This window comes from Mytilus galloprovincialis, chromosome 2, assembly GCF_965363235.1.
Source record: "Mytilus galloprovincialis chromosome 2, xbMytGall1.hap1.1, whole genome shotgun sequence".
Taxonomy (NCBI): Eukaryota; Metazoa; Mollusca; class Bivalvia; order Mytilida; family Mytilidae; genus Mytilus; species Mytilus galloprovincialis.
In genome coordinates this window covers 97,782,589-97,798,333 of record NC_134839.1, presented here as the reverse complement: position 1 = coordinate 97,798,333, position 15,745 = coordinate 97,782,589, and the positions used below count along the sequence as shown (strand labels likewise).

Below are 15,745 nucleotides of genomic sequence, written 5' to 3'. Positions count from 1 at the left end.
AGAATAGATTCCATTTCAAAATATAAGCAGTTTCAAACTCTATCAATGACTATTTATTTTTATATTACTTTCCTCGTTTTCTCTCTATTCAGTAGTTTAGTTAGTTTAAACATATGTATTTATAGTGGATTGGGAAACAAGTTTTGCAACTTATATTAATCCCTTTCCACTTTGCGGGTGCGAGTGCTGCCTTGTAGCGGCATTAGCCTACTCTTTTTCGAAATCTACAAGGGTGTCTTTAACGTGCAAGAAATATGGCTCTCTCTTAACACGGGTCAGCCACTTATCGTCCCCTTCCGACGGACTATCATCGTTTCCTCAAGACCATACTCTATTCAGTAATGTCAGAAATCATTCGAAAAAGTCTAGGTAATTCAATAAAAAAGACAACGAGTCGCCTTTCAGCAAAACTTTAAAAAAAAAATAAAAAAAATACGATACAAGTTTTAACTTCATTGTACAAAAATGCGTTTATTTTTTTATCAAAATAAGTTCAGAAATACTTTTACGCCTGATACACCACTTCATTAATTTCAATAGATTTAGCTTGCATGATGCTCCTGGTATTGCTATTCAGAGTCATGTCTCGTACAATTCGCCGACTAATAATGGTTGCAATTACAATGATTAGAACAGCGGGGAGGGATTAAACACAAGTAATGATATCCTTAACGTTAAATTCCTTTTATCAAAACGATTTATTTGGTATTCAAGACCTTTAAAATTATTGTTAGAATACAGCAAATTCCTTGAATGTATTCTGTTTTTTTGCATAAAACTAGTGAAAACGTTATTTCTTTTCATAATTGTATTGGGTTAGTCATTATAAGTACCTATCAGGATATTTTTAGTTATGTTCTACGTTTTAAATTATTTTTGTTGCATCTCTTCCTGTCTGATGTTCATTTGTCCGTCCATTTGCCAATTTGCAAATTCACAGAAACCGAGGAATATTGAAATTAAATACATCTTTGGAACAAATCAATGTGTCTTTCTGCTTCTGGAAGCGCTATTTACCGTTAGCAATCTCGAAAAACGAAGCAAACCTACAAGTAAACCAAAATAAAGTTTTGAAATCGTATCGTTAATATTTTATGGTCACAAACTCATATAATGGGTACGATCAATCACGAGTTTTGACGACTCATATACCGCCCATATTCTGAACTACGAATGGTTTATTTGATACCAACAACAACAACAGATTCATGTCATTTTTGCATATTGTAGATACTACTGAAAGCGAATGCATTTTTTTTTCAAGGAAAGCATACTATTTGTTACTTCTTTTTGCCCTCTCCAAACTCGAAAGAGAAAACCTGTGAATACATCGGTCACCATACTGCAGTCTACTAATATATAACTCAATTCCTAAAATTTCAAATAAATCTTAATGTGTGAATTCGACTTTTATTTTTATTTATTCATTAGATATAGGAAGATGTGGTATGACTGCCAATGAGACAACTCTCCATCCAAGTCACAATTTACAAAAGTAAACCATTATAGGTCAAAGTATTATTATCTTAATTCGAACCATATTTGATTGTGGTATTACGGTTTATACCGATTTTATTTTGTATGCATTTAGAAATTGATAATCTTCATCCATAATTAGAAAACTAGAGGCTCTAAAGACCATGTGTTGCTTACCTAGGTATAAACTAACTTGAATTGCTGATCATTTTTCTGTTTGATGTGCTTATATATCCTTTTCAGTTTTTCCCCAAAACACTAAATAGTCATGTTAAGGACAATACCTGTCAAGAGTCAGGCGTCTTTTTACAATTTCAGTAAAATTATTTGTTGATCTTGTTATGCTGGTAATATTTGTTATTTAAAGTGCTTATCTATCTTTTATAAGGATCAAGATAATGTGCAATAACGCAATCAATAGGAAAAATCATTATTAAAGAGCAATACAATTAACCCCTGAAAGGATTTAATTCAAGATTTCGACTGTCTTGATTTATTTGTAGATCTTGTAATGCTGATTTATTTTTCAAAGTTTCTATGTATCTATCAAATTTCAAAGATATCAGGCAATTATGCAAGTATTTGTAAACATAGTCATTAAAAAACAAGAACTCACATTAAGAGTCAACTGACGATTTTGTGTACTTAACTAACTGTAGATCTTGCCTTGCTTTTCGTGTGTTCTTTTTAAAGTTTTTCTTATCTTAACTTTATAGTTTTCTAGAAGGTAAACACGCCAATAATTGATTAAAACGTCATTGAAGGGTAATAACTCAAATAAGTAGTCCTCTGACCCTGCTGACTACTTTATTTATCTTATAAAACAATATTGATTGCTGTACGCATATTTTTAAAATATACCTGTTATGTCTTTTGGGTTTGTTCACACATTGTTTGTTGTCAATTTAATTGAATTTTATGCAACTTTCACACAAGTGAGAGGTAAAGCTAACTATAAAACCAGGTTTAACCCACAATTTTCTACATACGAAATGCCTGTACCAAGAAAGGAATATGACAGTTGTTTTCAATTCATTTGATATGTTTGCGTTTTTGATTAGAGGCTTTCTTTTTTTATCCTCGGAGTTCGGTATTTCATTATTTTTTATGTTTTGTCCTATTAATAATATTTGCTATTTACTGTTCTCTATATCTATTTGAGTTTGCATAAAAAATAGGCAAAAATGGAATAACAATTGTATAATTCGTCTATTAAGGGCAATAAATCCTAAAAAAGTAGTCTGACAGTTTTGATATAAATATACATTCTGAGCATTCTCTCCTAATGTCAACGATTTAGCAAATACAGAGTTTATTTTGTTTCTTAAATTTGTTTCGTTACTGCTATGTTATTCATTTTGCAGGACTAATGTATATAAGAAAGGCGAAATTATACTAATAGGAAATTCATACTCAAAGGTCAAAAATAAACTGACAACGATAAAAAGACAACCAAACTGACAACGATAAAAAGACCACCAAACTGACAACGATAAAAAGACCACCAAACTGACAACGATAAAAAGACCACCAAACTGACAACGATAAAAAGACCCCCAAACTAACAACAGAATAAAAAACACAACTTTGAAAATGAAATACGGAGCAGCACGAACCCCACCAAAAACTTGGGGTGATCTCGAGTGCTCCTAGAGGGTAAGCATATCCTGCTCTTCGTGTGTTACCGGTCGTGTTGCTCATATAGGTACAAACACAGTGAAAATTATTTAGGTTGACCACATTACTTTAGTATATAATACGTTTTCATATCACCATTTCTATAGCATTATATCAGGATGTAACACATGTACAAAACATTTAGAAGAAGTAGTCAGGTAGAATTGACAATAAATCTTATCTTTTATTTCCTCTTGAACCGATTTTGTGGACAAGTTAATACAGGTTATAACAATTCACACTAGTATTAGTTTAAATAATCCATGAATAATAGCTTGTGCATTATACATGTTTATGAGATATATACATTTGAAGTGTATTACATTGTATGAACTGCTTTTTGTCTATGGTTAGTAGGCAATCAATAAGTATTATTTTGTGCACTTCTGACTATTAAAACGTATCAAATTTGTTATATTATACACTATATGAAGATAAAAGACTCTTCAGTCTATATATTTACAGAGTGTTTTCTATTTGTTTTATCCGTGGTCATTGCATGTAGACACAAAGACAACGATAGTCAACGTTGATCATTCTGAATGTATAAATATCAATAAATTATTCAAGAACACCAACAAAAACAATATACGATGATGTTAATTCAGTTGAAGGATTCCTTTGTTTTACTCGCGTATAGTAAATTATAGTTTCTTACGGCCATACTTTATAGTCCGTACCAAGCTAAGGGCAACACATTTATGCTTAGAACTCATTAATCATTATTCGAACATTCAGCAACGAATTTAAAGATCGTTCGCCCACAACTTGCCCTTCTTTTACTGACTTAGTTTTGGACGTACCAAACTGGTATTTCAGTTCTCCGTTTTCACAACATATTTTCACTTTCTGCCTGTTCATCATCATTGAATCGTTGTGAATTCGACATAAAACGGAATCCATTCCTACCGGAAGTGTTTTTACCATTTGTTGGTGCTATACTGTCTCTACCAACGACACTCATATCCTGAACCATCGATGTCTTTGTGTATCTTGTGCTTAAAGCCCGAGTGTCTTGGAATATTTTGAGTTTTTTCTTCAAGACCGTCTTAACCTGGAAAAGTAATTATTAATAAATCAAATGTTTTTTAAACACTTTTTCAAATGAAAATCAATTTCTTTTATTATGTGCCTGTCTTAAAGACATAATCAGATGCTGGCGTCTGAAACATCTTTCATTTGGTCGTCTATATACATATAATTAAAAAAACGTGTTAAATTTCTGTGTAATTGTGAACATTTTGTCTGATGAAACTGTAAGTTACGTTGTCAAGAAACATAATCTGTGCATGGAAACACTATATTATGTTTGTAATTTTCAAACTTTAACACAAAAAACAACATAATTTATTTTTACACGAAGATATTTGTCGTACAGATGATTCGATTTCGTAAATAATTGAACATAATTATGCAATATAATGTCAAATTGTTATACGATACATTTAAAATTGATTTGATTATAACTTTCAACTGTGTTTCCATGCATTGCATACAATAATGAAAGTTATTACTTTCAGATATGTTATTTGAAACTAGACGTTGCTCCTTTGTTTTTGTTTTCTCACAAAAAGTACTAAAAGCAATTGTCATCTGCATTATAACAATTTGAAAAGTAACATAAAAAGAGAACATATCATCATTTTAAGCCATTTAAAGTGCAATCGTTGATACCATTAGCCCCTTCAATATAAACTTTGAGGGAAATTCTACACGTGTTGCGATCCTTTATTTTTGAAAATTATCTTTTGAGTCGAATACACTTTATTAAAAAGAAATCATTCCTAAAGTATAAAAACTGTACGCACCATGCCAAATTCATACCCCAATAAACTAGGCAAACCGATTCAGGGATATGATATGGAAAAAAAAAACGGAAAAAAAACCGGAATGGAAATAAAAAACAAAAACATTACCAACCTGGTCACCAAAATTCGTAAATTTTAAGAGTTATGCCGGAAGGATATACCTGCATGAAATCAATTCATAAATTTCGAAGTGGTATTTTTTGGAGTATTTGGCTTTAAAACAGAAAAAAACGTAACACTTACTGCATTTTTAACAAAAGAGCGCCCCGCTATTACCATAAAGCTGAGTTTAAAATAAGAAGAGTTAATATCTCAAAGAAAAGAAAATGGCATATAAAGAGTCGCATTAGGATGTTAATTCGAATGACAAATTTTATATCCTATAACTTCCAAAACTTTCAGAAACAAATCAGAAACAGACAGCATTACATTGACAAACCAATAAGAACGTTCTTCACGTTTCAAATAAGAAAATGCATTGATGAAAACATGAAGTATACTTTGAAACCATCATAAGACACCATCAACAAACAACGTTCAACATGCGATTAGTAAATTTGTCATATCATACCATGCTTTCAGCTATTTGATTATATACAGTTAGAAAAGAGATTGTGTTAGTAGAAAAGTCTAATGATTTGGTTAAAATCAGACCGACAAGCACCAACTTTTGTTGACTTTTTCCACACTTTGTTTCTTACAAATGGAAAGATGAAAAAAATCTTATCAAAATCAGAAATGTGGTTTAGGAAATGTTTGTTACTTTAAATTAAGATAAATATTCAGGCAACATTGCTCAGGTGAATTTTACATGAGATGAACCTTAAACGAGCTAACAAATTAAACTAAAGTTAATATTTTCATATGATATCATGTAAACTGAGCATCACATTAATCTCACGTCTAATTTTTCACATGAATTTCACATGAACTTTACTTAAAAAAAACTATTAGTATTTTCCATGATTTTTTATTTAAATTGAAAATTAAGAAGTTATTTAAATTACTTCATTTTAAAAATCCCTGCGAATTGCTTGAACTGATTTTATGTGAGTTTTATGTATAAGCTGGTCTGAGGTGAACTTGGCGTGAATTTTACTTGAGATTCACATGATTTTAAATTCACGTGAAATTAATGTGAATGAAATTTCTCTGTGTGATTCGAAATAAAGTAAGCAGGAATTTTGAGATAAAATATAAAAATTGGTGCCAGGATATAAAGCCCTTTTTAACATGCGATATTTTTTTCTGCAAATATTCAAATCACAAAGACAACATTTTCCAAATGTTTGACGTTTAGTGCAGACTGCGTACAAGCAACAAATCCAATCCACAGCTACAGTTCTAGATACCTAGTAATTAAAGAATAATTTGCTCTTGATTCCACCCAATTTGTTATTTTCTTCTTTATAACAGTCTGCACCTACGAAAAACAATCATCATTAAGGTCTCCGAATACACTTGTGAGTGATATTAACTGCAGTATTCAAAAAGAAGGAGACCATCTTGTGCAAAGGAGTGTCAAATAAGGTTTTAGTTTCGTTAACGTTATTGTAACACGTGATTAAAAGATTGATAAAGCATGAGGTAAAACGTGTGTAGCATTAGAAAGATGCAGAAAAAGCTGTTCGCTTTAATGTAAAATTTCATTTCCATGCAAAATTTTCGAATGTTCAGTTGTGATTGTGACGATTTGAATAAAGGGAGTTTCCGTATCATCTAAGTTATAGATATATTAAAAGCAAGAAAAAAAGCATTGTAGGTTGATTTTATAAATTCGATTGTTCATACGTTAGAACTATCTTTCTTGCATTTGTTGCTTGAAAAGAATTATACATGAACAATTTTAACTGAAAAAGCGTATGAAGAATAAACACCGGTAATAATTTTCTAATCACTGAAACATAGATTTCATAATTGATTATTTTATAATATAACGTATACTATTTATTTGACAATTATAATACAAATTAATCATAAAGCATCAAAGTCATGTTAAACACTTATGTTTTGATAAAAAGCTATATGTAACTTACCTCTCCATTTAAGAAGCAGTAAAACAACGCTACAAAGAACCCCTACAAGAAAAAAATGTAACTGTCAACTCATCTTTCAATTAACGTAAGCTTATTCTACAGATAATCTATAATCTAGAAAAAAAAACAATATTTTTGAAAATCATAAAATAAAAAGAAATAAAATTCTTGAGATATTAGATACACGTTTCTAGAAAATTTCTGTAGCAAGTCAGCAATATGACAGTAAAATCCTTCATTGGAGATACTTATATTATTGGGTTGAATTGGACAGATTATGAAATTTTGCAACTATTTACTGACAGCGCCGGCAACGCTGAACTTGGTTGTGGATCTTACTTTAACGGAAAACGGGTACAGTTCAAATGGCCAGATTCATGGGTAGCATTTTACAAGACATAACATTTTTGGAACTCATTCATATACTTCTGGCACTTTGTATATGGGCTCCTCTTTTGAAAAACAGTAAGATGTTGTTTCGTACAGACAACATCGCGTTGGTTGATATACTAAACAAGAGAACATCAAAATCAAAACGGCTAATGTCAATAATTCGACCATTCGTGTTGCGTTCCATGAATTACAACATTCAGTTTAAGGCAAAACATATTGTAGGTGCCAAAAATAACATAGCTGTCGCTCTCTCTCGCTTTCAGTTAGAAAAGTTCAGAAGGTTAGCACCATTGGCGTAGGATACACCAGAAATAGTTCCTCAAGAGTTCATAGACCTGATCTCCAAAGTCAAATTGACCGACTAATTGTATCAGCAGTCGCATCGAATACGTCGAAGGTTTACCAACAAGCTTTACGGTCATTTAAGAATTTAGGACCTTATTCCAACTTCATAGAAGATCTATGGCCTATTCCATTACATCACATAACTCACTATATTGCCTATATGTCATTCACTGGACCTGCGGCCTCAACTGTCAAATCATATATCTCTGGGTTGAGTTTTTTTTCAGTAAGATTAACAATTATACAGACTGCTTTAATGCTTTTGTTGTCAGAAAGCTCCTCGAAGGAATGAAGCGTTCTCAAAATCGACAAAAGGACGCTAGATTACCCATAACACGTGATCTATTGTCAAAAATTTATAACGTTCTACCTGCTGTTTGTCATAATGATTTTGAAACTAAACTATTCCAAGTTTTACGAGTTGGCGAACTAACCGCTGACCATATACACGCCTTCATCCAATCCCATGCAATTGAATATAACGACATTAAGATAAATCTATCTTGTATTGAAATCCGCTTACATTCGTCTAAGACTGACCAGTGCTGTACTTAAATTACAATTGTTATTGATGATAAGCCTGGTGATGTTTGTGCCGTTTTAGCTTTACGTAATTACTTAAAAGTTAGACCAAATGTCGCTGGTCAATTGTTCTGTTATTTTGAAAGAACTCCTATCACAGGGGGACATTACATACGATACCAAGATATATCTCCTAATTCTACATTTACATGTCAAGATGGTGTACATCTGACTGATATTGGTAATAACATTTTTCTAAACACAATTCAGGGCGCTTTAGAGGCCTTCCTTGTCTACTCACCACACACTTTTCCCAAATGTAAATCTTGAACTTGTAAGATATTCATTTAAATTCTGTTTTTATTAGATATGTATAGCTCTTCTATATCTTATATAATTATTGTATTTGGCCCACAGCATTTACGCAGCTCTATTCGCTTTGAATGGCGGTTGACCCGTCAGTCATTTATGAATGCCTTGGTCAATTTGGCATATTTCGCAACGTTTACTTTAGATATGCGTCATTTTGTCGCATATTTAATTTATCATCCAAACATTTGATATTGCGGGGCTCTGTATCCAAGGACCCACCACTCAAAAAATAATGAATCTCTGTATCCCAGGATTCATTTTCTTTTATTGGATGCTTCATTTTGTAAATATTTAGTTATATATCTAGTTAGTTATCTTGTTATCTTTTGTAGTTTGTCAATATGAAAGGTGACTACGTTTATTTAATCATCTATATATATATATATATATATATATATATATATATATATATATATATATATATATATACACGAGTCTAAATTGAAAACTACGTTCAAACCTATGATTGCGTTGGATAAAAACCGCAATTTTTATACGTGTGCATGTAAAACAAATTTTGTTGTAGAAGAGTCTAAATACAGCACAAACAACATTTTCCAAAAGACCAAAAAAGTGAAAAGGTATATTTAAACAAAACGCATTTGACTAACAGGTCGAACAACTGATGTTCTTAAACCCTGCTGACTGCCATTGGCGAGTGCCAAATAAAATTGATCACGAGATGTAACAAAATGGATCTTAATTGAAATTAAATACTTAAAAGAAAACGATAAACTGGTGGCCAAGATGTTATGCCACAAACACAAGGGGTCAATATTTTCTTAGTACACCAGATCTAAATTTCGACAATATATGTCTCTTCAGTGATGTTAGGGATCGATACGGTATTTGGAAGGCCATATAATTTACCCTCAATTTCAGATAGACTCTTGAATTTTAAGAGTCAATATAGGATGAACGGATCATATAAACCGGAGGGAAAATATGATACAAGCCCAAACGAAAAAATATAAACGAGTCTAAATTGAAAACTACGTTCAAACCTATGATTGCGTTGGATAAAAACCGCAATTTAAACAAATTTCGTTGTAGAAGGGTATAAATACACCACAAACAACATTTTCCAAAAGACCAAAAAAGTGAAAAAGTATATTTAAACAAAACGCATTTGACTAACAGGTCAAACAACTGATGTTCTTAAACCCTGTTTATATCTTAACTGTTTATCTAGTTACATGTGTTTATAATTTTGTAGTTTGTAATAAAGCTGTGGCCAAATACTGCCAAAACTGTGTTTCTGATATTTGCGCATCAATAAAAAAATATAAATGAGCAAAACAAAAATCTTCAAAAACAAAAGTGAAATATTAGTTATAGAAAAATTGAAGACCAAATTACTGTACGTTATAGTACAGTGGTTGATATTTTGATGTATTTACTTATGTCCAACTGTCAAGGCGTCATTCAAAGAATATATACCTAAGTGGCATCATTACTGCACAACAGTTTCGATTTTCACGATTTATATGCTATCAACGTTTAAACACTCTAATTAAATGGTAGACTTGTATCGACTTCGGGATATTTTTATAATCTACCACAGACACTATATTGTCGCCTTCATTTTGAGTATGTCAAGATAAATCTTTTTTAGATTGGTTCTGGACAAAGACTTGACAGAAAGATTACTAGTTGAATAACTGCAGAAAATAATAAGACGATTTAATGTCTTTTGTGAAACTGAAATCCATCAGTTTCGATGCAACACTATCAAAAGCAACTTGCAACTTGATAAAAATAAATATAATAAACTTTAATCAGCGGCTTTTGTCAACATTAATATTGATAGTCTCAAATAACAATCTTTGTGCCCATATTTTACATAACATTACTGCACATCTGAATTAACACTTTCTATGGCCATCGCATAGAAAGGATTAAAAACAAAACAAAGTTTTTTTTACTAAGTCCTGTTTTATATTATCATCTTGTACATAGTATTTTTTTATATAAATTTATAAAGGCTGACAATCAAATATATGGAGTATAAGAATCAGATATGTATTAACAGCGTTCAATTTCTTTTAATATTAAAATTTATAATATTCTATAACATACCTGAAACGACTGTAAAAATGCATTGATATATTGGTGTACTTCTACAAAAATATGGTTATCACTTGGTGGCCAGATAAATATAACATAGGTGATGCCGAGCAATGGAAACAGTGTAATTGTTGCCTTTACTGCTTTCCTGTAAAAATCAAATTATAATAAGGTTAAGTTACATATCTACTAGGTATCAGTTGTATGGATTGACATAATTTACCAACAATTTATCCATAATTGAAGCCAAATTGATTCTAGGTACTGGGCATTATTTTTGGACAAAAACAAAAAAAAAAAAACCAAAAAAAAAAAAAATACTTTAGAAGTTATTTACTCTTATCAACAGGTTATAAAACGCTTTCGAATTGATTTGATTGTATGCATAAACAGATACCTTGGATAAATTTAGACAGCAACCAAACGACAGAAATAACCAATATAAATCTAGAAGTATGAAGTATATTTTAGTTGTAACAGATTGTTGGCATTAATGCATAGTATCTGGCAATAAAACCAAAAAAATCTTATTTTGTTTGTAAATGAGACAAATCTTATGAATAGCAAAATATATGTAACAACAGCTTGAGTACAAATCGGCCTAAGTGCAAATATGTATCTGTGTGGCTTTTTCTTAACATTGCTTCTGTGTCCATTGAGACTTATGTAGAAACACTGGGTTGGCTCACAATTATAATGGAACAAAAATGGAACAAAAATACCGCATTCAAAGGCAAAATTCAAAAAGGGGAAGCCCAACAAAACTTACACAATCAAACACTATTTATCGATTGAACAAAATAAAAAATCTAGACAGAGCAATTTAGTATTTAACATTCGAATGTTTGAAAGGATCTTTTCGTGGTATTATTGATGAATATTGATGAATGAAGTTACTATGTGCAACATTTACTGTATTTGCCACCTAACTAGTGGCATTCTACAGAAGCAAAACTTGGTTCAAATACGTCAGCGTAAACATATTCTCATATTATTTGGTTGCCTAAATGCTATCATACATGGTCTATATCTGATTTCAAATGCACTCGAATGATATAGAAGCTATTCCTTGCAGACAGATGGTATATTAAAACACATGTAGGCCTTAAATGTTTATCGCATTGATTATTGTAACATCTTTCTGCTTGCAACACTCTGCACTTTCAGAAGACTTGTATTTTCTAACTTATATTATTAGCTGAGGTAAAGGTCTGATACCTTTAATGAGTTATTGTAGTTATCACGTTTGTTTAATTATTTAGTTCGAATTATCTTGGAAATCGTTTTGAAAAGAACACGATTTCCGAATGTCTTTGCGTCATCCGATTCGGATTTTTTAAATCATCCTATTTCTTGTTAAAAAAATCAATACCATATCCGAAAACAGCACATCATGGCGACCCTTAATGAATAGGATTAGTCCAATAAACCTTACAAAAATTGTTAGTTGTTTCTTCTTTGAAGATTAGTAATTAATACATGTACCTTATCAATTACCACTATAAATTCAAAAAATAAAACATAGTAATCAAATATTTATGATCAGTTTATTATTCACAGTCACGGTGCCTTCTCGTAGAAGTCATACACAAAATATTGTATAGTGCATTGATTTATCATTTGAAACAATCTTGATTTCTGCATGTTTTTAAACAGATATTTGAAATACACATAATAGAAAGAAACAACAAGCATAATTTACGATACATGTCTTTCCGTTCTACATTTGTGTAAAGAAATTGAACAATTATTGAGAGATGATAAGTAAATAATTTCTAGATAAGATGTATAAATTTCTGAATGTAAGAAAGAAAGGACTGATGAATCGCATTTTCTTTTAAAGCTACAAAATACAATGAAGTAATGTTATATATGCCATTTGTTTATCAAAATATCTGGGCTCGACATGTTTATGTTTAGGTTTATTTTTAGTTCTTTTAATGTTTGCCAAATATATAGAAACCGAAATCGTTTATACGGTCTCACACATGCGTAATAATATTCTTGAAACAGTAAAGATATGATTAAAACCAACAACATATCTAAAGCAATAATCAACAAAAGCGTTCATCAGAATTGAAAAAAAATAAAATTTTGCGTTAGATAAACTAAATTGTGTCCATTTCAAATATAATAAAACAATTGAGTTCTACCAAAATGGTCCACAAACTCCCTTTAAGATAAGTCATTACTTCATATACTAAGCGGATGTTTTGTTGTTAATCCACTTGAAATGTTCTCGATTATGTGGATATTTTCATGTATGTATGACATGTAACACAAAAGGTATATCAAAACTAGCATTAATATATAAATGTGAGATGTATGTAATGAACGTTACCTCAGCTGTTTTGTTTCGAGACTGTGGGATGACCGTAACTTTGTCACTAATATCCATATTATGCTGCCCAGAAAAATTATATTCACCTGTAATAATGAGATAATATATCAATGTTTTAGCTTTCTAAAAATGGGATTTAATGTTAATGGGATTTAAGGTAAATGGGAACTCTTCAAACTCGAGTGGTCACTTTCTCCTGATAATTAAAACAATAAACAACGAACGATAAAAAAACCTCAGTATAAACAGTAGGAACATATGCACTATAAATGCTAGACAAGTAAAGTATGACAAGCCTAATATGAAATTGATCTTATACAAAACATGAGTAGAAATTTGTAAATTGATTACTTAAATCGGCATATCTGTCATGTTAACATGGCAAAACATTTAAAGTAACTATGCCGATTCAATATACTGATTTTAGTTATTTACTGAGATGTCGTTGACCTTTTTTTATATGAGTTATTTGGTATGTGATCTAACCTCAGATGATTTGAGCATTTCATGCTTTTTAAAATGTATATTACCCAGACTTTTGAATTAGGAAATGAAACAACATGAACATGTAACATTATATTTCCATGATAGCAGCTCTTACAATACAGCTTTTGTTCATGTCCTTTCGCTATCATAAACATTTTTTAAGAACATATGTAAAATGAGAGAGTATATGCTCTTAAACACGGCGTTTTTTATGTCATCCGATCGACAATGTCGGGTGACATATTGCTTTTCCTCTGTTTCTTTTTCTGTATTATTATTATACTTTCACTTAATTTGTCCGGCAGTTTCCTCATAGCCAATGGAACCAGTCTTAATGAAAGTTAACTATAATGAGGAACACAAAATTTCGGGTTGCTGTAGGTCTTACGACCATAAAAACGGCTGCCGTTACCATGGAAACGGAACAATTGTGAAAAATTCTAGTTTTTGGTTTTAATGAATTATTTGGAGTTGCTTTAACTTAAAATCATTATATTTTGATACAATGTAGGTGCCGGGCATATACTGGTTTTGGATGATATTGGCACTCATTGGAACTATCATGTTGCCATGGAAACTACACCAAAAATTTCCAAAATACCAAAATGCTCCAAATTTAATAAAACACCACAGTAAGGATGAGCAACATTGGTAGATGTGCAATTTGGCGTTGGAATTTCAAAAATGTTTGCCGTTACCATGGAAACAAGTCAAAAATGGTCAAAATGCTTCAAAAACCTTAAAGTGGCATTTACTTTCTTAAAATGGTAGGTTAAATCCATTGAAACTTTGATGGTATGTTCCCTCCCATGTACCAATGTGGTATCTGCCATTAGAAATTTGGAATGGTATCTGTTACCATAGAAACCAGCCAAAATGTCAAAAATTTAAAAAATTTCAAAAATTAATGAAACTTAATATATTTGTTGACTGTCAAGGCTGTATGAGACTTTTGAAGTTGGAATTTCTAAAATGGCCACCGTTGCCATGGAAACTGCAGAAATGTCAAATATTTTCAAAATGCTCCAAACTTAATGAAACTTAATATTATTGTTTACTGGCGTGTATAGATGAGACGTTTGACTTCGGAATTTTCAAAATGGCTGCCGTTGCCATGGAAACAGAAGAAATGTGAAACTTTTGACAATGCTCAAAATGTACTGAAAATTTACAGAAAGATATATCGCAATACATTGATCTTCATTCACTGGTAAATTGTTTTCAAATGGCTGCCGCTTAGTGGCAATAGGGGAAGGGTGATATCCGCTATTGCTTGCAATGGCAATTCTAGTTTTATTTGCGTTCCATACTTTGGCATTGAATGTATATATTGATGGTTATTCAAGCAACACACGTCGTGCCACGGAAATCAATATCATCTTTTTTTTTAAATCTTTAAAATGATGGATTAACATAATGTTTTTAGATTAAAAGATTTATTTGAGCCGTTAAAACAACACATACCAGTATAGTTCTACAATTCATATTGAAGAACTTTCAGATTAATATCTTTTTGACAGGAGTGATAATTTTCACTTAATCAAATCAACATCCACTATATGAGTACATGTGAAATGCTAATACGTTTAAGTTTTAGTAAAATATAATTTTCAAAAAATATTGCAGATGATTTTCGCCAACTTTGCTGAATATTAGCTTTACTTTCGACCTAAAAATGTGCAGCGAACAGATAACTCGGAGCTGCCGATTTTTTTTATTTAAAAAGGGGTTCAAATTAATAATTTAGAAAAAGTATATTCTGGTATCGTTTATTCATCTTCATTCTTGTGTTTTGATATAATAATAATGCTTACTGCTAATACAAACAAAATAGGTGCGATGTAAATGTAATCCAGCTTATCAGCTTCTGACTCTGCATAGTTTTTAGACTTTGGCATGAAACACCTAGATAAAGTAGAAATCATATATATATATATATATACATAGTACTGAACAACCTATTGGTTAGTTAATTGCACAAAATAAAAAGCTCATCAATTTGGAAATAAAACCCAAATCATGTAAACTTTTTGTAACAAAGCACTAACTGTATATTATAATCAAATCAAAGCCATTGTATAATGATACTTCGTCATTCATTTGATTTACAGATTTAAAAAAGTCTTTGTCTATTGTTAAAAGTAAAGAAAATTTTGAAAAAAAATCTATAACTAATTGGTTATCTATAACAGCATGAATTAACACGATAGGTTTACGGTTCT

The 15,745-nt window shown here is 31.0% G+C and overlaps 1 protein-coding gene across 9 annotated transcripts in view; it reads right to left on the bottom strand.

Moving 5' to 3' along the window:
* Positions 1-3,314: 3,314 nt before the first annotated feature.
* LOC143065032 (corticotropin-releasing factor receptor 2-like) overlaps positions 3,315-15,745 on the bottom strand; it is a 133,308-nt gene continuing 120,877 nt past the window's right edge. For 8 of the 9 annotated variants that reach the window (XM_076238317.1, XM_076238320.1, XM_076238321.1 and 5 more), the window contains 5 exons: positions 15,338-15,428; positions 13,038-13,123; positions 10,709-10,844; positions 6,998-7,039; positions 3,315-4,207 (listed from right to left, as the gene is read on the bottom strand). In XM_076238317.1, the coding sequence (XP_076094432.1) occupies positions 3,983-4,207; positions 6,998-7,039; positions 10,709-10,844; positions 13,038-13,123; positions 15,338-15,428 (580 nt within the window). In that variant the 3' untranslated portion in view covers positions 3,315-3,982. Of the gene's footprint in view, positions 4,208-6,313; positions 6,385-6,997; positions 7,040-10,708; positions 10,845-13,037; positions 13,124-15,337; positions 15,429-15,745 lie in introns of all 9 variants that reach the window. The other variant, XM_076238316.1, reaches the window with a different exon arrangement.